This window comes from Lotus japonicus, chromosome 3 (assembly GCF_012489685.1).
Source record: "Lotus japonicus ecotype B-129 chromosome 3, LjGifu_v1.2".
In the NCBI taxonomy this organism is placed as follows: domain Eukaryota; kingdom Viridiplantae; phylum Streptophyta; class Magnoliopsida; order Fabales; family Fabaceae; genus Lotus; species Lotus japonicus.
Window position 1 is genome coordinate 85636354 of NC_080043.1, and position 11052 is coordinate 85647405.

The following is an 11052-nucleotide window of genomic DNA, read 5'->3' on the forward strand; positions in this document are numbered from 1 at the left end:
AGTACCTCTGGCTATTTGTTTCTCTTGAACAATGCTCCTATTTCCTGGTGTTCTAAGAAACAACCAGTGATAGCATTGTCTAGCTGTGAGGCTGAGTATATCTCAGGGAGTTATGCAGCATGTCAAGCAATGTGGCTTGAAGAGTTGATGAAAGAGATGAAGATTCCTGTTCAATCTCCACTGCAGTTACAAGTTGATAATATTTCTGCAATTAGTTTGTCCAAGAATCCTGTTAGCCATGGAAGGTCCAAGCATATTGAGGTGCGATTTCATTTCCTCAGGGACTTGGTGAATAGAGAGAAGCTCAAGGTGGTGTACTGCAACACTGAAGTGCAGTTAGCAGATGCTTTCACTAAAGCATTGAAGACTGACAGATTTGAGAGCTTGAGGAAGAAGATTGGTGTTATGTCTCTTAAGTACTTGGCTTAAGGGAGAGTGTTGAGTTGTATAATCCAAGTCCTATGTGGCTAATTAGTGTGATTAGTTAACTGAGTCAGCATTTAGAAAGATTAGTTTTCTGTTGTTAAAGCCTTATTATAAAAGGCATGCTTTGTTACTTGTACAGTACAATTACTCATTCAATAAAAACTGAGAACTGTGGTTCTCTTCCTCATCTTTTCTCTCTCAAATTCTCTTAGTCTCTAACAAAGGTGTGGGTTTTAAGGTTTAAGGGGAAGTGGTGGATGAGTTTTGTGGTGTGTGGAGGCTGGTGGTTATGGTTATGGCCGAAGTCTAACGAAATGGTTATGGCGGAATAAGGAAAAGCTTTGGGGGTGGCTGAATCTTATCCAATGTGCCCTGGCCTCTTTTGCTCACTCTTCTTCCTTTTTATAATCATTTCCACTCTTTGAATTAGGTTAATTGTTTCCTAATTTTATTTTCGGCTTTGATTTAGTATTCAATGCGATTCCTTGGTTTTTACTATTTAGAGATTCTTCCTTTATTTGATAGGATTTTTATTTATTTATTGAATTTTCTGATTTTTATTTTTTTCAATTTTCTAATTTCTCCACCCGCTCTGTAGATGGAACCTTCATAGAGCTACCACTTTCGATAAGAATTTTTGTAGAATTGCGCCGGCCAAGGGATTTAAAAGAGATTTATTAATAATATTATTATTATTATTTTTAAAATGAAATAAATATTATTATTATTATCATCATTTCTACTATTACTTATTTTAAATAAAATAAAATAAAGGAAATGCAGGATAAAATTAGGTTTTTCTTTTCTTTTAGTATGAAAAAAATAACCCAAACTTTTCATTAAATAAAGTATTTTTGTTGGCAATTTTTTTTCTAATAAACTCCTTTATTTAATGAGTTTTTTTACATAAAATTAATGCATATTTTTAGGTTTTTTTGTATTCATCGGAAAACTATTCAAGACAAAACAAAGCTAAGAACAAGAAAACGAGTTCCTCAAAGATGGAATGTTCAACTTCCCATGGAGGTCTCTCAACAAAATACACACCAACTAAACGAGTCTCTATTCCTAATTTAGCTAAACTATCTGCTGCAGCGTTGCACTCCCGTGGTATCCAATGCAGAGAAACTTGCCAATGACACCGCATCAAAACTGATATTTCCCGTGCTAAAGGACATAACACATGTATTGCCTCATCCTCAATTGCGTGCAGAACCTCCCTGCTATCAATCTCAGCAATAACATCCTTGTAGCCACTATTCCAAGCCAAAATTAACCGCTCCCGCAGCGCCCCAATTTCTGTCATGAAAGCACTGTCGCCGTTGTCAAAGGACCAGAACCCTTTGATCCAAACACCATCATGTTCACGAAGGAGGGCCCCTCCCCCGAACAAAATTAATTAAAATCAAACATTTAAATTAAGTTATGAACAAAATCCTTGTTGATCTTTTTGGTTCATTTTATAATCGTGCAAAAAAAAAGTTAAAAAAGAAAACATTTTTATTTTTCAACTCAATATTTCCTTTCGTGTATAATATAATTTATTTCTATTTTATCTTTTTTCTGTTTCAATTTTCTATTTGTTCTACGTTTTTTTTGTCAAAATTTTGTTCTACGTTAATTAAACATTTGATTAAATTTTGGATCCAAACAAAACTATTTTAAAAAACAAGCACCGAAGCCCAACAAATCTTGAATCTGAATGTTGAACAAAAGCCCAAAAGTTCCGTACAAGTTCAATTGAATCCATTATATTATAGTATTTAACAACTTTCATATATTTACATTCTTTGACAAAAAAAAAATTACATTCCTCTTTGAACCTCATTTTTTTATCTTTTTTTTCTATTACATCACATTTCATATACTTCTCTCTTTTGTTTGTTTTGTAGGTGGAAATTAGTGAAAAAAACATTATTGAACATATAATATTTATAACACGAGTTTCAAAAAAATACTTTTAACATGTTTGTTTTCATATTTAAATCTTTATATATTGACAAGAATAAAACTTTCTCTTCACAGAAAAGTCCGGTAGTAGCTTCTCACATAATCAATCTTTCCCCTATAAAAATGTAATAAATATTTTTATCTTCAATGAAAAAAATCAGTTTTTTGTATCCTGCACATGCATAGGATAGAAAAGCCGAATTATAAATATTAATTTTTGTGACGTAGAATCTTAACATTTAAAAAATACATTCTGTCACGCAAGAGGATACATTAAATATTAACATATATTGCAATAGGTCCCATTTGTTGTCTGTGCTTGCTCGACAACTAGTGTCCCACTTGTTGCTAAATCTTGTCCTTGTATAACGGAATATGGTCAATGGTGTGGTAATTTTTAGGAATCTCAGAAGTTTCATAGGAGTGTCCAATCCAACCAAACAAAAATGCAGGTTAGATAGAAACATAGAACAACTCCTCTATTAACTCCTCGTGCTCAATTGGAAACAAAGAACAGAGATGGAGTTCCAAGAACATGGCAATGGGAAAGTGGGATTTGCTGAGATCCATTTGGGAGCAAAGAATAAGTACAAGAGGATGAACTCAGAGCTTCCAGAGGATCATGATGATGATGTTTTGCACCAAGAAGCAAGGAGGAATAGGACCAGGAAATATGTTATTGCTTGTGCTATCTTTGCTTCACTCAACAATGTCCTTCTCGGCTATGGTATACTTTATTATTCTAGCATCTGATTTTTTGTGATTCTTCATTGTAGTGTCTAAAACTCATGAAAGCAGAACTTCCAAAATCTGTATTCAGGATTGCCAACCTGAAAAAAGTTTTCAACTTTGGACCTTAAAGTTCTAATTCTGGTGCTATTTTAGAATGATTACAAACATTAACATGATTTAGAGCTAGCTTACAAGCACTGATGGGGCGTTGAAATAATTTTGGAATATATCATAGATTCTAGCATAAATTGAAATTAACTTCTACAGCTCATAAATACATATACCATGATTGGATCAGCTTTTTTTTTCTCAAAATTAATGTTGGCACCCAGAAGCTACTAACATAAGTTTCCCAGAAGAATTGATTTTGACATTAGAATCAATTGTAACAGGATTTTCTAACATGCTATTACTAACATAAAAGTACTTTCACAGTAATTAAGAACAATATACCTATTTAAATTGAAAAGCAGTCACAAGTTAGAAACTAATTTAAACTGGACCTTACTTTTGTTGTCAACTTGCAGATGTAGGTGTAATGAGTGGAGCAGTTATATTTATTAAAGAAGATCTGAAGATATCTGAGGTGAAGGAAGAATTTCTGGTTGGTATTCTTAGCATTGTTTCTCTTCTAGGAAGTCTAGGTGGTGGAAGAACTTCAGATATTATTGGTAGGAAATGGACTATGGCATTAGCTGCAGTGGTGTTTCAAATAGGTGCACTCATCATGACTCTTGCTCCTTCATTCACAGTACTATTGATTGGAAGGCTTTTAGCAGGTGTTGGCATAGGATTTGGAGTCATGATCTCCCCTATATATATTGCAGAGATATCACCAAACACCACCAGAGGATCTCTCACTGCCTTCCCAGAGATTTTCATAAATATAGGAATTTTGCTTGGTTATGTGTCAAATTATGCCTTTTCAGGCTTTTCACCACACATCAATTGGAGGATAATGCTTGGTGTGGGAATTTTGCCCTCTGTGTTCATCGGCTTTGCGCTTTTCATTATCCCCGAGTCACCGAGGTGGCTTGTAATGCAGAACCGAATCGAAGAAGCCAGATCAGTGCTTTTGAAAACAAATGAAAATGAGAAAGAAGTGGAGGAGAGGCTAGCAGAAATACAAAAGGCTGCTGAGAAGTTTGAGGACAAACCAGTGTGGCGCGAACTTCTATTTCCTTCTCCTTCGCTACGCCGGATGCTGATAACTGGAATTGGGATTCAGTGTTTTCAACAGATTTCTGGAATTGATGCAACTGTGTATTATAGTCCTGAAATTTTCAAAGCAGCAGGAATTGAGGATAATTCAAGGCTTCTAGCTGCTACTGTTGCTGTAGGTGTAACAAAAACCCTTTTTATAGTGATAGCAATCATTCTTATTGACAAACTAGGTAGGAAGCCCTTACTCCTTATAAGCACAATTGGGATGACAGCTTGTTTGCTAAGCATTGGTGCTACTCTTTCTTTATTTGGACAAGGATCTTTTGTGATTGCATTGTCAATTCTGTTTGTTTGTGGCAATGTTGCATTCTTTTCTGTTGGACTAGGACCTGTGTGTTGGGTTCTGACAAGTGAAATCTTCCCTTTAAGGCTGCGCGCTCAAGCGTCTGCGCTTGGAGCTGTCGGCAATAGGGTTTGCAGTGGCCTTGTGGCCATGTCTTTTCTTTCGGTTTCACGAGCAATTACAGTTGGTGGAGCATTCTTCATGTTTGGTGCTGTTTCTTCTCTTGCCATTGTTTTTGTCTACACTCTAGTTCCTGAAACCAAAGGGAAGTCATTGGAGCAAATAGAGCTCATGTTTCGGGATGAACACCAGAGTCAAGGAAGTGAATTGGAGCTAGGAGATGCTGAACAACTTGTGCAGAATAAAACTGTTTTGACAAATTAACTGATTAACACCATGTATTCATTGATAGGTTGTGCTATGATCAAAGTGCTACAAAAATATCACTTATTATGCCAAAGCATTCTAGAAATTTAATTTTGGGGAGGACTTGTATGGCATGGATGATCTTCTGCAACCATAGAATTTAGGATCTATCAGTAAGGGACAAAAGAAAACATGTAAACAAATTAAATTTTGACTGTACCCAAAATTTCCTAGTTATACCATTATTCTATATCTTTTAATTACCTTTAGTAGTGGTAGCATTGTGAATTGAAATTGATTTTTAACAGATCTGATGTTGTCACCAAAGGGTTCTTTTAATTGTTATGAGAACATAATAGTACTACTACCAACCATCATTATAATGTACTGCATAAGAGTATGATCAAAAATCAAGATTGAAATTCCTTTAACATATCGCAGCTCATGAACATGAATTCACTTCAAATGAAGCATGTCAGAAGTATGTTAGTGTTAAGTCTTTTCCTTAGGTTATGTAGGCTAATGTGTCTTTCTTTTTCCTGTAAGTATTAGCCATATCCTCTTTTAGCTTCCACTATTTTTCTCCCATCTCACTGTATCTATGTGAAGCTTCAGTTTGACGCGGCTAAGCCGTGATTGGCCTCCCTTGTAGCAACTTCCGCTGAGCTGACATGCTCTTGAAACAAAAGTATATAGAAGAATTTTAACCACGTTTTGAATTTTTTTATACAAAATTTGTTTGAGGAGGTTTAGAGCTCTTTGCTCTAGAAAAATGCTGGATATAACGAACCGAAACACAAGAATCAATTTCCAAGCATTCTCTGTGTTTTCCGCCAAATGCAGTTTGAGCCATTAACCATGTTGCCATGTTATCATTCAAGACTTTCGCTAGTTCTTAGTTTCTTACAGTACTAAATAGCAATCCTCATAATCAGATTACCACAAATTTGTCTCTGCTATTCCCCTTGAGATTTGAGAAACTTTTGTTCAAAGGGGTATTAATGACATTTGACTTTGTAGCCCACATTTATTATGATCAAGTCACCCTCAACAGCATTAGTTATGCACATTTATGTATTGAGAATTGAATATTGTTACAGACTCACAGCCAACCTCATTAAGGAGGACCATTACTCTCATAGTACTAATAGTACCAGGAAAAGATGTCTATTAATAATTAATATATGCATTACATCAGCACCTGTTTTCTATTTGTTGATCAGATTAGAATGCATCAAATAAAATCAATAGAAAATAGTTTACCCCTTACCTAACAGTATCAAAAATTCAACCTCATTTGTTTGTTTCTGCACATGTGCAAAATGAGCTAGATACCTCATTTGTCCATTTTTTTCTCCTCCCCAATAAATACCTCAAAAATACTCTACCTTTCTCACACACTGAGCCCTGCATCAAGGATGGAGAACATCCAACACAGTCATGTGGAAGTGCAGGGACTCAAGCTCCATGTAGCTGAGATTGGAAGCGGTAATTCCTCAAACACCTCTAATGCTGTAACTGATGATTGATTTGTTTCCTCACACTTCAGTTTATTGATATTCCCTTTTGTTCAGGTGAAAAGACAGTGGTTTTCTTGCATGGATTCCCAGAAATCTGGTACACATGGAGGCACCAGATGATTGCTGTGGCAAATGCTGGCTACCGTGCTATTGCCTTTGATTTCAGAGGCTATGGACTTTCTGAGCATCCAGCAGAGCCAGAAAAAGCAAACTTAATGGACCTTGTTGGTGAAACCGTGGGTCTTTTGGATTCATTAGGCATCAACAAGGTAAGGAGAAAGATGTGATGTGCAATATAATTTCAACTAGTATCTCTTATACAATTGTCAAGAAGCATGAGTTTCTAGATACACAAAATATTATATGTTTACAAACAACTCTGCAAATTCTATCACTTGAATTCCCACACCCAAGTTATCTGTTTTTTTGTTGTGTTTTTGGGAGGGCGAGTCTCGTGACTTTGCGGTCACAGATTTGAACCGTAGATTCAGTCTCTTGCAAATATGCAAGATAAGACTGTCTATGTTAGATCCACAAAGTTGGTCCGACCCCTCCCACTGCGGAAGCTTTATAGCATATTCACCCTTGTTGTGTTTTAGCATTGTAAATTAAAGCTTTAAGAATAGTGGGTAAGGGGAAAAAAGATGACCTTTGTTTGATTGAGATGAAAAACTAGTCTAATTGCATGTGCAATTAAAATTGTTTGTATCAGGCTATCCTTGTTGGTAAGGACTTTGGTGCCATCCCAGGATACCTTGTAGCTGCCCTCCATCCTGAAAAGGTAGCTTCTGTGATAACTTTAGGCATTCCTTTCATGCTTCCTGGTCCCTCTGCTATCAAGAACCACCTTCTCCCAAAAGGATTCTACATTACTAGGTTTCAGGTGCAAATTCTCTGGCATCATTATTTTCATCCCTCTCTCAATTTATGTCAATCATGAGCTCATGATTGATTAACTGATTTCAGGAGCCTGGGAGGGCAGAAGCAGATTTTGGCCGCTTCGATGTTAAGTCGGTTATAAGGAACATCTACACTCTCTTTTCTGGAAGTGAGGTGCCAGTAGCAGGTGATGATCAGGAAATCATGGACTTGTTTAGTCCATCTATACCCTTGCCACCATGGTTCTCTGAGGAAGACCTGGCAACCTATGCATCACTATATGAAAAATCTGGATTCAGATTTGCATTGCAGGTTCCATACAGGTATTCAAATTCTCAGAGTCCACTCCCTTTTTTCGAAATCTGCAATAAATGGAATCAATTTTTCATATACTTCAGTATTCTCATGAAGTGATATCCTACAAGAAATATTTGTTTACAACCAAGGTTACTACTTCTATATGAGACATGGAATTTTTCCTTACACGAATAGCATGCTTTGATCAGCTTAACTCTCTCCAGAATCAATTCTGTCATCCAGGTGCTACTCACATAAGCTTCTCGTCAGAATTGAATCTGACTTTAAAGGATTTCCAGACATGACATAAGTTTTTCAAGCTTATTGCTTCAATACTCTAAAATAGGTATTTGTGTTTAGAATATGGCACTATGGAGTTAGATAGCACTGTTTATGTTACATGTAGGTCTCTCACCGTGGATAGTGGATTAAGTGATCCTAAAGCCACTGTTCCAGCACTGTTGATCATGGGTGAAAAGGATTATTGTTTCAAGTTTCCTGGTATGGAGGACTACATCCGAAGCGGGGCGGTGAAACATTTTGTGCCAGACTTGGAAATCATATATATTCCAGAAGGAAGCCATTTTGTGCATGAACAGTTTCCAGAGAAGGTGAACCAGCTCATCATCGAGTTCCTTCACAAACAAAGTATCTGAATGTCTGACCTGATGACAAGAGTATGGTTCTTATGTTGTATGACTAGTACTTCCCTTGTGCGAGTGTGATTTCCATTGTACCTCCTGTTCCATAAGCAGACTTGAATAAGTATCGATTCAAGTAGTATTTTATTCAATAAATGATGTAATGATTTCTCAAGAAAAAAACTCCTACAAAATAGTGACATCAATCTCTACATGCTTAATCCGCTCATGGAAAACTATATTAGGGGCGATATGCCAGACCACTTGATTATCACAAATAGAACTCAGACCCAATCTTACAAAACTTCAACTCACAAATATACTGTTTTAGTCAAGTGAGCTCAAATGTGGTAAGGTCATAGCTCAATACTCTGCCTTGTTTTCGATATAAACTGTTTGCTCTTCCATATTACCTACAGTGAGAACACAATAACTTGAAGTTGATTGCCTATCATTTGGCAACCAGCTCAATCTGCATCTATGTAGGAACAATGTTCTTATTACCTCTATTTTCTTAAACCAATGCTATCAGAATTCAGAACCTTTAATGTGTTTCAAGACCCAAGCTGTTGAATCCTAATGACTGTCATGAGGGGAATCAAGAAATTGACTCACACGGTCACACCACTTACAACGAAGGATATGTCGAGTCTGGTCATACTTAGATCATTTAACTTCCCTACTCGCCTATGAAGGGTCTGAATACTTTCCCTGATTTGGCATACATTTGGTAAAAATTTCAAACAAATATGTTTTTGGTAAAAAAAAATAGCCTAGTTCAACACCTTTGACCCTTAATAAAACTACTCTTATTACACCAAAGTTTGGCATTGGCTGACCACATATACATGACCAAAGAAGCAATAGCATTGGGGGAAAACAGCATCTTACTACAAAGTGAAATTTTTTGTAGGTTGAAATTGCAGGTTCCAGTACCACTCATTCTTTAATCTTGATAAAAGCAACTGTAACAAAGACTTGTACCGTCAAACCTAATAAAATGGATACTATAATCAACAGTACTCCTTCAAGTTAAATACATGATCAAGCCAAGTAAGCAATTAAAGACAGCTCAATATGCAATCCTACTACTGGAGTTGGATCCAATGACAACAGGGAATCAAAACAGAACAAATAGTACAGAAAACAATGACCACGAAGAAATTATAAGGGAAAAATAGAGGAGAGCAGAACAAGTATTCCCGAAAAGCAGTTGGATCCAACATCAATGCAGAAGTGACCTTTCTAAAAGACTCTAACCATTTCAACAACAAAAAAGAGACTCCAAACATAACACAATAGCAGACAAACATACCACAATTTAACCTCTTAAAGAACCCCAAAGCAATCTTATATTGATACAAAAACAAAAACGACAGCTATCTTGCACCAGCAAGATCAGCACTGTATCAAACACCATGTATCAAGAACTAACTAGAAGTTGAGCATCAAGAGACCAGATTTAGTTAAGTAACAACAAGAAAGACTGCATAGACAACTTACACATATCACTTTGATATTTTACTTGAGCAAGTGATGCTGTAAGAAGTTGAAAGACTGGCGGCATCTTCAACTTAATATTGACATGGTGACATCATAAAGCCTAGAATCTACAACCTTAGGATTGTTAGAGTACATTGAGTTTGTATTTACTATGCTGCTGCATCATCTTTTGAGTAGTTATGACAGCTGACATATGCAGCTGTTTGTATTCTCCTATTTATGTCAGCTGTTGGTATTCTCCTATTTATGTCAGCTGTATGTTACAGCTGTTGGCATTCTCCTGTTCTTCTATATAAGGATATCACATCTTCTGTAATCACTCAGATTATCAATAATACATTTTCTGTTATATTTCTATTTCTCTCTTCTCTCTCTCATTGCTTCTCTAATTTTAACATGGTAATCAGAGCTTCAATCGGTCCTTGATACATGGCTGCTGCACCTGCTTCCGTTGTCAATGTTCTTGAGTCTCTGTCTCGTACTGCAACAATCAAGCTTGATGATTCGAATTTCTATTCTTGGCGTCAACAAGTTGAAGGTGCGATTCGATCGCATCAGCTTCATGATTTTCTGGTTGATCCAGAAATTCCACAACGTTTTCTGACTGAAGAGGATCGTGTAGCTGCGACTGAGAATCCAGCTTATACGACTTGGATTAAGCAAGATTCCATGGTGTTTACATGGCTCTTGACGACTCTATCTCCGTTTGTTCTTCCAACGGTGATCAACTGCGAGAGATCATCGCAGGTTTGGCGTGAGATCCTTGACTTTTTTGAGAATCAGTGTCGCGCACAGTCTGCTCAGCTCAGATCTGAGCTGAAGAACATAACCAAAGGTTCGAAGTCGATCACTGAATATCTTCGACGCATCAAGACGATCGTCAACACTCTGGTTTCCATTGGTGAACCCGTAAGTTTTCGCGATCACCTTGAAGCGATTTTTGATGGTTTACCTGAAGATTATAGTGCTTTAAGCACGATTATCTTCACTCATGCTTCTTCGAGCACGATTTCTGAGGTCGAAGCGATGATCATTACTCAAGATGCTCGCCTGGAACGATCACGGAAACGTAGCCTTAGCGATTCTACTGCTTCTGCGTTGCTTGCGCATACACATGCGTTCGCATCGGTTCCTGCTCCGATTTCACCTCAGATCTCCCGAACGCCGCCACCTTCTGTGGATTTGACGCCGTCTCAGGCCAATTATGCTGCTGAATTTCGTGGTGGACGTG

General features: G+C 36.9%; 2 protein-coding genes and 1 long non-coding RNA gene across 3 annotated transcripts; 2 read left to right on the top strand and 1 right to left on the bottom strand.

Moving 5' to 3' along the window:
- The first annotated feature begins 2681 nt into the window (after positions 1–2681).
- LOC130746781 (probable polyol transporter 4) lies at positions 2682–5244 on the top strand. Its single transcript, XM_057599506.1, has 2 exons — positions 2682–3103; positions 3636–5244. Exons 1-2 carry the CDS (start codon positions 2896–2898, stop codon positions 4997–4999), a joined length of 1572 nt encoding a protein of 523 aa, XP_057455489.1. The 5' UTR covers positions 2682–2895; the 3' UTR covers positions 5000–5244.
- Positions 5245–6323: 1079 nt separating this feature from the next.
- Positions 6324–8530, top strand: LOC130746782 (uncharacterized). Its single transcript, XM_057599507.1, has 5 exons — positions 6324–6469; positions 6556–6770; positions 7214–7384; positions 7468–7703; positions 8084–8530. The coding sequence occupies exons 1-5, from the start codon at positions 6400–6402 to the stop codon at positions 8331–8333; spliced, it is 942 nt and encodes a 313-aa protein (XP_057455490.1). The 5' UTR covers positions 6324–6399; the 3' UTR covers positions 8334–8530.
- LOC130746783 (uncharacterized) lies at positions 6772–8084 on the bottom strand. Its single transcript, XR_009022214.1, has 2 exons — positions 7865–8084; positions 6772–7742 (listed from the first exon to the last, which is right to left on the bottom strand). It is a non-coding gene; the product is annotated as an uncharacterized LOC130746783 (long non-coding RNA).
- Positions 8531–11052: the final 2522 nt, after the last annotated feature.